This window comes from Dendrobates tinctorius, unplaced genomic scaffold (assembly GCF_039654945.1).
Source record: "Dendrobates tinctorius isolate UK_male_01 unplaced genomic scaffold, ASM3965494v1 ptg000011l, whole genome shotgun sequence".
Taxonomy (NCBI): Eukaryota; Metazoa; Chordata; class Amphibia; order Anura; family Dendrobatidae; genus Dendrobates; species Dendrobates tinctorius.
In genome coordinates this window covers 75,092,015-75,107,360 of record NW_027361679.1, presented here as the reverse complement: position 1 = coordinate 75,107,360, position 15,346 = coordinate 75,092,015, and the positions used below count along the sequence as shown (strand labels likewise).

At 39.4% G+C, this 15,346-nt stretch overlaps 1 protein-coding gene across 7 annotated transcripts in view; it reads left to right on the top strand.

Moving 5' to 3' along the window:
* Nucleotides 1-15,346, top strand: part of NRG1 (neuregulin 1) — a 1,024,711-nt gene that overhangs the window by 939,425 nt on the left and 69,940 nt on the right. For 3 of the 7 annotated variants that reach the window (XM_073543411.1, XM_073543418.1, XM_073543393.1), the window contains exon 1: nt 1,030-1,878. The exons of the other annotated variants lie outside the window; for them this stretch is intronic. In XM_073543411.1, coding sequence (XP_073399512.1) covers nt 1,287-1,878 — 592 coding nt within the window. In that variant the 5' untranslated portion in view covers nt 1,030-1,286. Of the gene's footprint in view, nt 1-1,029; nt 1,879-15,346 lie in introns of those variants that run through there. 7 annotated transcript variants of the gene reach the window in all.

Sequence of the window (15,346 nt, the reverse complement as noted above, 5' to 3'; positions counted from 1 at the left end):
TACCTTATCAATATTTCAGCTATAGATGAGTCTACGTCTACAAAGCAAGCTTGTAGAGAGCATATTAATCTAGTTTAAATAAAAAAAGCTATGTTCTGGAACAATAACGTGTGTGCATCTATCCTTATGTCCTGTAGAAAGATAATCTTGGATTAAGGCTTGTACTGTTTCAATCTCACACAACGCTGTTTCACTGATGGATAAACTTACAAGAACAGCAGGATGGAAGAAACAGCAGTTAGAAAAAAAGTGTCTCTCTGGGGAGGACTCGAATATCAGACCTGCTAGGCGCTGGGTCCTGCCTCTGTAGCTACCCATTTCCATCTCCTCCCATTGTAGCCTGGATAGATTGCTCTAATCAATTGCTGCGCCTTTCCCTATCCTAACCATAGGAGAAGGGTGAAAAATCTGAAGAGAGAGATCATAAATGCTGGCTGCTGTCTCCTCTTTGATTTGATGGCCTTCATTCCTTCTAATTGGATAAAGTAGGAAGTCACTGTTAGTACTGTGATGCTTGATGCACTGATTTTATTCAGACCAGCCCTGCGGTGGGTGGACGAGAACAGTCAGAAGGGAAAGGAGAATCTAAGTGATAAGGTACGTGACTAGTAGAGTGGATAAGGGAAAAGCCTCCTGGTCTAAAGGCGAAAGAAACCAGGATGCTGAAGAGGACGAAGCCATGCGAAGAGAAGAGAAGGGAGTAACCTCACAGCTCGCCCTAGCCTTCCTATCAAATCACAGCCTGTAATAGTAGTGTTGGCAGTGAGGCTCACAGAGCAGGCACCTGCTGCTCTGTAATGATTCAGCCTCTTTCCCTGGTAGCTCTAACACAACAGGATGCTATTGCTGCTGTCACTGCTGTCTCATCTACCGCTGCTGCTCCAGCCACTCTTACTGCCTTTCTTGCTCTTGCTACTTCATGACATCTGTACTCTACCAAGCAGATATCTTCATCACATGCTCCAGGTGAGACCACAGCTCTTCACCCCTGGATATTGGCTAACCTAACTAACTCATTGACAACTATCTATAAAGGAAGTTCTAAGCATGCAGATACATTCTGCTGCCCCGGCAGTGAAGACAAGCATGCCGCGTTTCAATGTTCACCTCCCTTTGATTAAGGAATATATTTTATTTCAATGATCTTCTGCTAAGACTGGGTATTGATTTGCAATGTAACATGCAGCATAGTTTTTTTTTCCTGTATGCACTCGTTGTTCCGGTAATGGACCATGTACAAGTTTCTGCTTTACTAAGACAAGCTGATTGAGATTTATGCCTTTAAGATGCCTGGGGATACTGCAGAGGGTTTTCAGAATCAGTGCTCTGAGCAGAGCTCAGACCCCCCCTCTACTGAACTTCAAGATGAAGAAAGCGTGCCAGAGACTCAAGCTGAGGATGGAACTACCCAGGGGATAGCAGGCCTCGCTATTACCTGCTGTGTGTGCCTGGAGGCAGACAGACTGAGAATCTGCCTTAACTCAGAAAAGATCTGTATCCTTCCTATACTGGCATGCCTGATAAGTCTCTGCCTTTGCATTGCTGGCCTTAAGTGGGTATTTGTAGACAAAATATTTGAATATGACTCTCCGACTCATTTGGATCCTGATAGAATAAACCAAGATCCTATTATTTATGCTGACGCTGCACCGAGTACATTGGTGCCATCCTCTATATATACTCTCCCTTTTGTTATTCCTACTGCTGAAACTAAGGTTACTGTGGAAACTGGGCCCTCACTTTTAACTACAGAGTCTACTTTTAAGCCACTATCCACTGACAGCAACTTAGTGACTTCAGTGGAAAAACTCTATCAGCTTTCTACTGTCAATAATTTAGGAACTACGGAATCAAGTACAGCGATCACATCGAGAAAAGGTAAGTATGTTACAAATATCTATATCTATGAATAGCTATTGCAATAGGCACTTTCCGAATAAAATGATTATTGTATTGTGTTGGACTTACAAATGATTTGTGTCTATATGTTTTTTAGATTCAGAGTACTGTTCTTAGATCTACTTAGCATAAGGGTCGTGTTTGCTGAATAATCTTTATCTTTCATCTATCGTCACAACAAACCACAAAACTATCTAGGCGTCAATACAAAAATGTATGTAAGACTCAACAAAGGTGTGTGCTGTAACCTGAAGAGAGCTACTCAGAGAGCAGTATGTATTCTACACATGGATTTCATGGCTTCCTTTAAGTGACCTTCTGCTGTCTTGGTCTTTAAAATCTCGCAGGGATCATTCATTTTGTTCCAGTCTTTGAGTGTAGCTGTTGATTAATATTGCAGTAAAATGCAAGGACATGGGATGAAGGCCCATGGAGCCTGGTTGGCTTGTTCTGATCATTCATGGAAGCATATGCTTTTTATTGGTGATGTATATCAAACTTATGCCTGGGTGTAAGCTTGATTTTAGTTATATTATGTCATCCACACTAATAATGTGCCCTTCCCTTGGAATAATGTGGTATGTTTGCTTGTTTGCTTTGAATTGTCATTTATGCAAGTACTTTATCATGAGCGAAATGAAACTGTTTGACGTTTCCTTCTTCATATGGACTGAAAAAGTATAAAACATGCAACTGTTACTGTGTATGATGCAAGATATTTCATTTTTATCATAGTGCAGTAGTATTCCGAAATGATATCATTATCAATACCATCTGATTTGAAAGCATAATCACCCTATCATAACTTGAGTCGCGATAGGCCACAAAGGAAGTAGTTCAATGAGACATTGAGCTCTACTATACGATAGGACATACATATAATGTAAATTCATCTAGACTACCTAATATGTCACAGATGGAACATAAAACCTACCATACCCAAACTAATACACACACATAGATACACGCACAGCAGCCCCGTCTTTTTGAATGAATCTCTACATTGTTAGCAGGTTCCTTGTACATATATCCCTCAAGGTCATAGCCCGGTAATGTATAATTGATTTTACTTTATTGTCGTGGCTGGGGGGAGGGAGAAAGATAGGAAAATAGAAATTGAAGTCAAACAAGGTATATAGCGAGTAAGTTGAAGTATACATTTTATGACCAAACACATATTCCATAAATGTGTTTGTATTGAAAGAACATTTTTGACTTTAATGTGCCGCATTGGAGTGGGAAGGTGAAATTTAATGTCTCAGTATACTTTCATTTTTCCCTGTCTGCCTAATGTCTTTGTGTGCATTATTAATAAGCTGAGTGGAATGCAGAAAATCGCTGCTGAATTCTGGGCTTCCTGCTACCTACATTACAGCAATTGTACCTATTTTATAACAATTATCATACATAAGAGTCATGGAGTCATCTAGAAAGATTCTATAGGAATAAAGGTTATAGAGTAACACAGCTAGGTTTATGGGTTTTCAGCAAATACCAGCCATTCAGTTCTGGCATTCATTGTCTTCTGGATTTAAGGGAGTGTCCGCCACGTGTTTTAGGACGTGTTTCATTTAGATCTTCAGCCATTAAAATAATCAATATTTAGTAGAAATATGGATATACATCCTCTTAAATAATCCTGCTTTGTTAATATCTCAATATTAAATGTGAATTGGCATTATACTCTTTATCTTTGAAGAATTGTCTAAGTCAAGGATGATGTCCTTTATGGAAAAGCTCACATGTCCTTTCATACTAAAACAACATGGTTTCTTTGATGCAGATTGGAAAAAAAAAAGTTCATCTGATCTGTTGCAGGATACTGAAAAAGGCTTTTGTTTCAGAAATCTGATTCGGAATCAATATTGATTAGTAAGAACAGCTGGGCTTTCACATAAGTAACATAATGTAAACCAGGCATGTAAAAAGCTGCAATGTATCCACATTGAATACTGCAGTACGTAGCACAGGCCTCCCAAAAAATAGATTGGGGCACATTGTTGTATATGACAAGTCAGTATACAGTCATGGCCAAAAGTATTGACACCCCTGCAATTCTGTCAGATAATACTCAGTTTCTTCCTGAAAATGATTGCAAACACAAATTCTTTGGTATTATTATCTTCATTTAATTTGTCTTAAATGAAAAAACACAAAAAAAATTGTCCTAAAGCCAAATTGAATATAATTCCACACCAAACATAAAAAAGAGGGTGGACAAAAGTATTGGCACTGTTCGAAAAATCATGTGATACTTCTCTAATTTGTGTAATTAACAGCACCTGTAACTTACCTGTGGCACCTAACAGGTGTTGGCAATAACTAAATCACACTTGCAGCCAGTTGACATGGATTAAAGTTGACTCAACCTCTGTCCTGTGTCCTTGTGTGTACCAGATTGAGCATGGAGAAAAGAAAGAAGACCAAATAACTGTCTGAGGACTTGAGAAACCAAATTGTGAGGAAGCATGAGCAATCTCAAGGCTACAAGTCCATCTCCAAAGACCAGAATGTTCCTGTGTCTACCATGTGCAGTGTCATCAAGAATTTAAAGCCCATGGCACTGTGGCTAACCTCCCTAGATGTGGACGGAAAAGAAAAATTGACAAGAGATTTCAACGCAAGATTGTGTGGATGTTGGATAAAGAACCTCGACTAACATCCAAACAAGTTCAAGCTGCCCTGCAGTTCGAGGGTACAACAGTGTCAACCCGTACTATCCGTCGGTGTCTGAATGAAAAGGGACTGTATGGTAGGAGACCCAGGAAGATCCCACTTCTCACCCCGAGACATAAAAAAGCCAGGCTGGAGTTTGCCAAAACTTACCTGAAAAAGCCTAAAACATTTTGGAAGAATGTTCTCTGGTCAGATGAGACAAAAGTAGAGCTTTTTGGGCAAAGGCATCAAAACAGAGTTTACAGAAGAAAAAAAGAGGCATTCAAAGAAAAGAACACAGTCCCTACAGTCAAACATGGCGGAGGTTCCCTGATGTTTTGGGGTTGCTTTGCTGCCTCTGACACTGGACTGCTTGACCATGTGCATGGCATTATGAAGTCTGAAGACTACCAACAAATTTTGCAGCTTAATGTAGGGCCCACTGTGAGAAAGCTGGGTCTCCCTCAGAGGTCATGGGTCTTCCAGCAGGACAATGATCCAAAACACACTTAAAAAAGCACTAGAAAATGGTTTGAGAGAAAGCACTGGAGACTTCTAAGGTGGCCAGCAATGAGTCCAGACCTGAAACCCATAGAACACCTGTGGAGAGATCTAAAAATGGCAGTTTGGAGAAGGCACCCTTCAAATATCAGGGACCTGGAGCAGTTTGCCAAAGAAGAATGGTCTAAAATTACAGCAGAGCATTGTAAGAAACTCATTGATGGTTACCGGAAGCGGTTGGTCGCAGTTATTTTGGCTAAAGGTTGTGCAACCAAGTATTAGGCTGAGGGTGCCAATACTTTTGTCTGGCCCATTTTGGGAGTTTTGTGTGAAATGATCAATGTTTTGCTTTTTGCTTCATTCTCTTTTGTGTTTTTTCATTTAAGACAAATTAAATGAAGATAATAATACCAAAGAATTTGTGTTTGCAATCATTTTCAGGAAGAAACTGAGTATTATCTGACAGAATTGCAGGGGTGTCAATACTTTTGGCCATGACTGTACATGGTACACAGCATGGTATGATTTCCAACAAATTCTAAAAAATTCTTAAGAAATCGTTTCTAAGGCTACTTTCACACATCAGGTTTTTTCCGACAGGCAGTATCCGGCTATTTGTTAAAAAACCGGATCCTGCAAAAGCTGCCACCAGATCCAGTTTTCTCTCATTGAAGTGTAAAGGCGCCGGATCATGCCGCATGGCCTTCCGTTTCTTCCAGTTTTCACCGGATCCGTCTAAATGTTTCATTCCGGCGTCTGGAAAAAACGTCTCTAGTAACGTTTTTTGTCTGCAGCGAAAAACAGGACAGCGCCGGATCTGGAGCTTCCAGTTTTTTGTTATAATGGAAGCCTATGGGCGCCGGAATGGGCCGGATCCAGAAAAAGATGGATCCGGCTACCGGATCCAGTTTTTTAAGTCTGCACATGCTTAGATCCAATTGGCCAGCCCCCAGGAAACATATAAACCTGCTAGATGGATCCGGCGGAAAAATGGATCCGTTTCTTCAGTTCTCCAATATTTACGCCGGATCAGATTTTTCTAAAAATAGCCGGATCCTGCCTGTGGGAAAAAACCTGATGTGTGAAAGTAGCCTTACTACTGCAGAATGTAAAGGGCAGCTTTGAATAAAGACTTAGTTATGAGAACTCACTAAAGCAAACTGGTTCCTTGTTATTCTATTTTATGAAGCTGTGGGCACATCATTTCCCTACAAATTTTGCTTAAAAAGAACATGTCATCAGGTAATAAAATGGTAATTTTTGTTTTTGATTGTATTCCCGCTGCTCCCCTAAGTAGTTTATTTTGCTTATTTGATTCTATTTTTTATTTTTACTAAGGGGGTGTTTCTCACAAGGTAATAATACAGAGTAGCCTAAAAACACTGCTCAGGAGAATTCTGTGAGCCACACCCCCTTGGCATTACATGAGATGTTATGCAACTACGCGGTCCATTTTTTTTGTTCTTTGGATTTGTCAAGATGTAGTCACGTGTATGCCTTATTTAGAATGCGGTTCCTTGGCTGGTGGCAACTAATAGGACATACATCATAAATCTTAATGAACCCGAGACCTGTGTAATCTCTGGATGCCCTCTGCCACTGGTTTGCTAAGTGTTCATTGTCAACAAAGCATTTTTCATCTCTGCCTCCCTTCTGTTACACTTTTTTAGACTTTAATTAGTTTTGTTCCCTTATGATTTAGTAGCTGTTTCCTTGTAGACAGCTGGTTGTCTGTTCTGAAGACAACATGATATCTGATATGGTATTTAAAGAGTTAACGCCAGGTCAATTAATGTGCTAGGCGATAAGTGACGATGTGTATGTCATAAGAGTGCAAGTCATCTGGGATTTTTTTTTATGTTTTTACATACTGTCGCTTGGTTTTGTAATTTGTAAGTCATGTGCAAATATATGAGAATCTGAAAAATTAGGTTTATTGTATGTTTATATGACTTTTTGATGCTTTTTTATATATATGACTGTAGTCTTTGAGAATATATTGTAGTCTGCCTGTCTGACTGCTTTGGTTAATTTTGTCCAGTATAGGTGAATGTGTCCAGTAGTTATCTTGATGCTCCATTGATTCAGATGGCTGGCACAATTATTAGTTTCATGGTATTGCAATAACTGCAGGGTAGCTGGGCCCATGGCTGTCCTTCTAAGCGGGGTTTGTCCAGATTAGCCACAGCATCATTTACTAGCCACAAATATTTCACCTTTGGCATTCCAACCTATTGTATTGTGGGCATTATCATACCTTGATAAATTGTCTCTAACTTAACAAAATAATTCTGGATGAAGTGCTTGTTGAAGAACATGAATTTGGGTTATCATCAAATCCAAAATTTGGGGGTGTAAGAGCTCAAATGAATCTACACTGTAGTATGCTGATTTCATCATGGGGTATACCATTTCTAATCAATACACCTCAGATCTACTAATTTTAGCATTATACTTACCGTAAGTCTTTTTTATAGGCTAATAGAATTCGAAAATAATTCTGACCCATAAAATAAATGATTTTACATTTCCTGCAAACTGTTTCTAACAAATTGTAGCTGAATCTTACTATTTCCATGCCAAGCTAAATTTAATTTGTGCAGTTATATGTAGCCAACAAAAAGATAATGGAGAAACAAGATGTTAAATTCAAATGGCCAGTATTAGTAGAACATAAGGGATGAATGAAAAAAGTGTTTCTGTTTATGAAAATGATTTCCATGTATGATGATAATAATATTATTTCTTAACACTATTATAATTACTTATATTATGTAGATAATAATATCCTATACTAATGGAAAATCAAATACTGTAATGCTGAACTAATAAATACCTATACATTTCAATTACATACACATTGATATGTAATAACATGTAAGTTTACATACTGGCTCGACAATGGTTGCTGAAAATCACCAGGATCTTCAGAGCTTGGCCACATGGACAGTAAAGCTGGAGTCACACATAGCAACTTACCAACGATATCAACGTGTCAGGAACGCTGGTAAGTCGCTATGTGATCACTGGTGAGCTGTCAAAAGGTGTGACTCAGCAGTGATCTCGCTAGCGAGATTGCTATGTGTGATGGGGCCTTTAAAGATTTTCTGTTGGATTCACCAAGTGCTGTCCTATTATATAAATTCAAGGTTAATGCATCAGGGGGCTTTTTTTGTTCCATAACCAATTGTCACTACAGTATTTCTAGACCAACACATAATAAAAAATAATAATAAAATGATTATTATTTGTCTTCATTTTTTGATATTCATACAGGTTATTATTATTGTTATTATTAGTAGTAGTAGTAGTGTTATTATTGCAGACCGGCCTTTCATTGCTTAATGTTCTTGTGATTTTCATAATACACTGCTTCTGTCCCCAAAGAATTGTGGCTGGGTATTATTAGATGGTTGCCTCTGGGATTGGTGTGAGGCTTTATAACCCTTTATTGTGTTGTAAAAATAAGATTGCAATTTCGGTTTATTTTGTGATCTATTAGATATGATATGTGATGTTTGATTCTAAGAATAAAATTCTCTTGGTAAATCCTGGATGTGGTAACCTTTACATGCATTTTGCTCAGTCCTGGCCATTATCTATTGTAATGTTAGTGCTCAAAGTGTAGCCACACTGGTGACTTAAAACAGTTTTCCAGGCTTAAGATATGGATGATCTGTCCATTGCATAGGTCAGCAATATTAGATTGATGGGTTCAAACCAATCAGATATTTTCAGCTCCTCAGCCAGATATAGACTGTGTGTAGAGCCAGAAAAGAACATCACAAAGAAGATCACCTCCTATTCAGTTCCATAGGAGGAAATACGTTAAAATTGAAAACTGAATGTTGGTCTGGGTAGACAATAATGCGGGACTAAGAACTAAGAAGGATTTAGGCTTTGGAAGGGTCTAGCTTTCCAAACCAGAGTTCTGGTAAAGATTTAGGGCCTCATCAGAAGGCTGCAACAGCAAGAGCTGTCGCTTGTACAGTAGATGTGAGAGCTATAGGGTTATACCTCTATGATGATCAGTAATTATACGGTCCAGTAGGTGAAGTGCACATACACATTATAAATATTAATTTTTGATGACATGGTAACATACATATTGGCATTCATGCATAGTTTATTTTTCTGTACATAAGCTGCCAGCCAACTATAGCAATTGTATAGTGATCTGAAAAGCTATATACTGATTATTGAAATATTGTACATTTTGATTCCAAGGGAATTGAAAGGCAAGATAGTTACTAGGCAGGGTCATCATAAATTGTAATCCAGCTGAGAAAACGGCTACCTGCCTGTCTGCAGACAAAGAAGCCCTTCTAGATATATTCATTAGTCAAACGTCAATGAATGTTATACTAGAGGAAATACTTTGTTAAGATACAAAGGTCCTTTGGGGATTTCCTGTTATCAATAATCTTTTTGCTTTAATGCCCTGCTAATTGAATTAATTCTTTTTTTTTTCTGAATGTACAGCTCTTATCCAGTCAGCATTATGCACACCATATTGCCATTATAGCTCTAGCCAGTTTGCCATTATTTAAGTATGAAATGTCCTTTACCAATGGAAGCTGTTATATTTGGCAGCTTATCTTATTTCAGCCTGACTTTTCTAGGATGTTCCCTGTTAAGGCAAGCTGAAAGTAAAATCACTTATTTCCAGTGCACAATAACATGAACAATCTTGTTCCTATGATTGATGTGTCTCAATGATCAATTATTGTAGCTGAGGGCTAGTCTGCTTATTATTTCCAAAGCTTTCCACTCTTTCCATTGCATCTTACCTTTCCTGTGTGATATTTTATTTCATATGCTGCTGTAGATACTTTTTCACATTAATGGGGTTGTCTCATTAGAGATGACAAATCTCAAAATGAGGATATTGGGGTGATTAGCTGATCACCCTGGGACTATCTCACTGCAAACATTTGATTATGCCTTGGGAATCTCCGGCCAGCTAAGCATTCCATGCCATTCATGGAATGGTAGCTCGTCATCCAAAGTAGCCCTATAATCTTCCATAAAAATTGGGTACAAAAAGGAAGACCCCCTCAATGATGGTCATATGCCCTACGACGGCATATTAACAAGGGATGTTTTCATGAGACAATTCTTAAAATTTGCTAGAGGACTTTAACCCCTTGGGAAGCCTCATGAATAAAGATGAGCAAATCAATTTGTAGGATCCTGGGCCAGCATCCATACTCATGGTTCAGAAGCCGTTAGTAGGGAGCACCCCCAAACTACTTACTACTTACTACCTGCTGTCAGCAACAGCAGCACTTTTTCTAATTGGTATGGCAGGTTCTACGTCACGCCACAATGGTAAAATTATGCCAGGCACACAAATTAGAAGAGGTACTGGGGCTTCTAGCAGGTGGTAGTAGGTTCACAGATCTCTCATACACTGGTCACATAATACTGGTATGGCCGCTAGAACAGGGTCCTTCAAATCGATTTGCTTATCTCTACTTATGCAAGTGAAAGAAGATCAAAATATGTCACAGCTTTTTATCCATGTGTTCTTGCTATGGCTGTCTATCTGTGTACAATATGTAGTGAGATACACAAATTAACTCTTATAAGCAGCTATGTCCTACTTTTAGCAGATGAATCCTTTAAAAGCAGCTGTGCCCTCCTCCATTATCTAGGCCACATAATATTCATACTTCTTAGTATGTGTTTGATTAATATGAATATTATGTATGAAGTAAAGCTTATGCTCTTGGCAGGAAATATTTTACTTATATACATTTCTCTATTTCACTGCCCTTTGAGATACATTGATAACATTTAACCATAACTGTATGGATCGCACATCCAATTCTGGCGCCTGTGCATATGTTGCAGATTCTTTCTGTGCAGATTTGTCACAAAAATCTGAAGGGATTCTTGATGCCAGCAATGAGAATGAGAATCCTGAAGTCTCATGCCCATGTTGCTTATTTTTGACTTGGAGATTTAGTGCAGATTTAAATCTGCAGAATATCATTTCTTTCGATGTGTTTGCTGTAGATTTCACAGATTTTACTAAGGGATAGGAAAAAAGTCTGCAACAAAAACATGTAAAAACGCATCAAAAATGCAGCAAAAACGTGCCTGTTTTATGCAGCTTTTTTCCTGCCAAGAGATGCAAAAATGGTGCAGAAAATACTGCACCAAATACTTAACGTCTGCACATACCCATGGATTGATAATGGCAAAGAGAAATGTGGAGAACTGAACATGAAGTTGATAGTTAACTTTTGATTAGGATGTGTCAGGTCACTGCCATGGACCTTTTAGTGTGACCCTGCTCTGTTGTGTAGTACATTGACCACTGCTGCGATGCTACGCTAGCAAGGGGAGCATCCATACTGCCAGGTAAAAAACCCCAGGTTGTATCACCCCACAATAACACCACAACAATGGCAACCACAAAAAAAAAAATCGGGGTCTCAGATAACACGGACTGGCACCTCTACAAATTGTAAAGACAGGTCAGTTGATAGGACCACCTGCATATATGACAATTACCATTGAGATGCTGTATAGCATTATCCCCCCCCCCACAGTTGGTATCTCCCAGCAAGGAAAACCTCACCAGATTTTGCCTGATAGCATTATTCCCCCCCCCCCACAGTTGGTATCTCCCAGCAAAGAAAACCTCACCAGATTTTGCCTGACTGAGGTAAAATGAAAGTAAAACCTCTAATACTGAGGGAAATCATGTTTTTCTTGTGATATACTGTATTTTTGAGAAAAATCTTTGAAATTCACCCCCTGCCACCTGTGTTCTTGCATTTTTTTCCGAATGTATAGGTCCTCTTTAAGGCAAAAAAACTAAAAATACCATTTGCACGTTATGTAATAAAAACCTATAATTATTTTTTCTCTGCTGTAAAGTTTTGACCAGATAGGTTTTTAAATGATTTGGAGCCAATGTTTTGCTTGAGGCGTTGTCCCCTTCCAGAAAATCTTGGTCCCCAGGCACAGTTTACTATTAAATAACCATATGGCTTTACTAACCCTCCCCGGGTCCACCGCTAATTCTCCACTGCTGAGAATTTTGCACTTATATTCAAAGATTGTCGCACCTTTATGTATGATTGGATATAATGTTTGGTTTTATTAGATGCCTTTGTACGTTTGCCTCAGGGATAGCAGACTATCACACCGAGTTAGGAGACGTCATGTCAGATTAACGCAATTATAACCAATGGGACCTTTCAAGACTCCATGTACTGAGGAGATCGAGCAATTTATTTTCTCCATGCCAGCAAATTAAAGCAGTTTTTCCAGTCGCAAAAGAATAGTCTGCAGTCACTCTGTGTAAACGCAGACTGTCAAATCGTGACAGTGCATGATTGTCATGATTCCCCTGTACTCCCCATGTGGGTGGGTGATCATGTATGCATATATTCAGTTTTTCTTTTCTGGCTTCTTTCAATTCAGTTGTATTGAGAGAACCCGGTTGAGACTAGTTGGCACATTGGCACATGGCCATAAGTATGCAAAGCACATAGGTGACTGCACAGAGAATACAGAACAATCATGACAGTGTACACATTGCATACTGTCAAGATTTGGCAGTCCAGACTTAAAGAGAATCTGTCAGTAGGATCAACCCTCCTAAGCCATCTATATGGTAATAAAGATCATAGGACGCTGAATAAAATAATACTTTAATATCTACAACATGATGTCTTATTCCAGAGAAATCCATGTTTTTCTCAGCTGTATATGAGCTGAAAAGATATTTGGACAGAACACTGATTTCCCTGAGAATCTGCCTCCAAAGCTTATTTAAAATGAAAGGGTGAGTAACCAGAGTGAGACATTTGGATAAGGAGAGCAGACTTTCAGTTATTACATGTCTCACACTCAAAACACCTCCTTTTGTTTAATATAAGCTCTAGAGGCAGATTCTCAGGGAGATCTACATCTAGCCCATAGATCTTAACAGCTCATTTCCATATTAAGAAAAATACTCAGGAATAACACATCAGATTACAGATGTTAAGGTGTCATGTTGCTCAACTTTCTATAAGCTGCATGCCCATATAGATGGTTTTGGAAGGCTGACCATACTGACAGATTCCCTTTAAACTGATTTCACCGCGATTTTACCACGATTATGTTCGCGATTTTGCCGCGATTTTCTCAAGCACTTTCCAAGCGATTTGAAGCATAGCTTGGAAAGTGATTGACAGGTTGGTCACACTCATCAAACATAGTGTTTGACAAGTGTGAGCAGCTTTTTACTATTGAGGCCGACTATGCGGCATCAATAGTAAAAGATAAAATGATAAAAGATAAAATGTTAAAAATGATCGCTGCCAACCCGGGCCTCAGCGTTCCCAGCGATGCCTTACGAGACCTGTGATGACGTTGGTCTCACATTACTATAGCGATCTCGCGAGACCGCTAGAGTCACGCGAGACTACGTCATCACAGGACCGTGCCGCAAGGCATTACTGGGAACGCTGAGGCCGGGAATGCAGTGCGGGACGCCGGAAAGTAAATATACCCCGATTTTTTATTTTTTACTCTTTTTTTTACAGGGGTATGGTACCCAGGGCCTGGAGGACAGTCTCCTCTCCTCCACACCGTGGGTACCAACCGCACATGAGACGCTTAACTTCCCGCATGGTGGGCATAGCCACATGCGGGAAGTAAGCGATTCTCATGCATTCCTATGGGTGCGGAATCGCAGCAATTCTTTGTGATTCCGCACAAAAGAATGATCATGCTGCGATTTTTTCCGCAATGCGATTCCGCCGCGGAAAAAAGCGCAGCATTAGCACAGCATGTGCGGAATGCCATAGGAATGCATGGGGTTCCTCATGTACAAGATTTTTAAACGTTTTCGCAGCGTTTTCATGCCGAAAATCGTGGCAAAAACGCTTAAAAATCGCATCGTGGGCACACAGCCTAAAGTATCTTTAAATTTTAGAAAATGACTTAAAGGGGTGTCCCAAATTTTTCCAATAATGACAACCACTACATTAACACCACTTTTCATATATAGCCATATATAGCTAGGTCTGATGCTATATTTGAGTTTTATACACTTGCACATTTTCTCTGCTATTTTGCTGCAATGTCTGCAATCTAGGATGTTAAGCTCACAGAGCATTGCCTGGACTGGTTACATTTCCGGACACTTCCAAATTGAAAGCAGGACTGTATATGTACAGGTTGCATCCTTAGGTTGTAAATTTAGGAAAATGGCATTCCTGGAAATGTAAGTGCTTGTAGGGGGTCCCTCCCCATACATATAGTAATATAGAACCCCATATATATAGTAATATAGATAAATGCATTATAAATTGATAAACCAAAAAACACGGTGGCTCAGTGGTTAGCACTCTTGCTTTGTACCGTTTCCTCAGGGTTCTCCGGTCTCCTCCCCCACTCCCAATGACACACTGATAGGGAATCTAGATTCTGAGCCCCAATAGGGACAGTGTCAATAATGTCTGTAAAGTGCTGTGGAATTATTGGCGCTATATAAATGAGCAAAATAAATATAGAAAGAAGATAGTGATATTTATTTTCATGTGGAAGGAAGCAGTTACAAACCAAAGAGGAGAAGCTGCAATATGTATATTGGTAATTGCCACAAAGTTGTGTTCCCAACAAATTTCTAAATAGCAAGATAATGGGCACAACTCCTTTTAACTATCTAAAAAATGTAACCATAAGTCTTAGCCATGACATGTAAGGAAAATGAAACGGAACAAATTCTCTTCTATTCTGTTACTTACAGCTAAACAGATCTATCAAGAAGGAAATATGCTGTTGTTAGGCAACTGACGTAACTTATTTCCCCACAGACCAATATAATGTTCATATAGCGGTTCCAGCCAGTGGTTCATGTCAAACAAGCTCACAGGCTCCTGGGAAGGATCAAGTTTTCCTCATAAAGAAAAAGATATGGGATAGTTCTGCTGAGATTGTAAGACAAATTAATTCACCAAACCCCATCTCAGTGTCCAAATTTGCCCTTCAAAAACAGTTCTGTTGTACAGCGCGTTGTCGTATAGCTTGTAACATTCGCCGTAATCTTGCACTTAATTCATCTAAGCATTCAATTAGATTAGCAGACACTGTAAAGGCCCCTTTACATTTAGCGATGCACCAGCGATCCAACCCGGTCAGGATCGCTGGTGCATCGCTAAATGATCGCTAGTGAGCTGTCACACAGGCAGATCTCACCAGCGATGCAGCAGCAACGCAGCGCACGATACTCACCTTTCACAAACAGCGATCCTGACGTCCTCCCGCCCGCCTCCATGCGTCG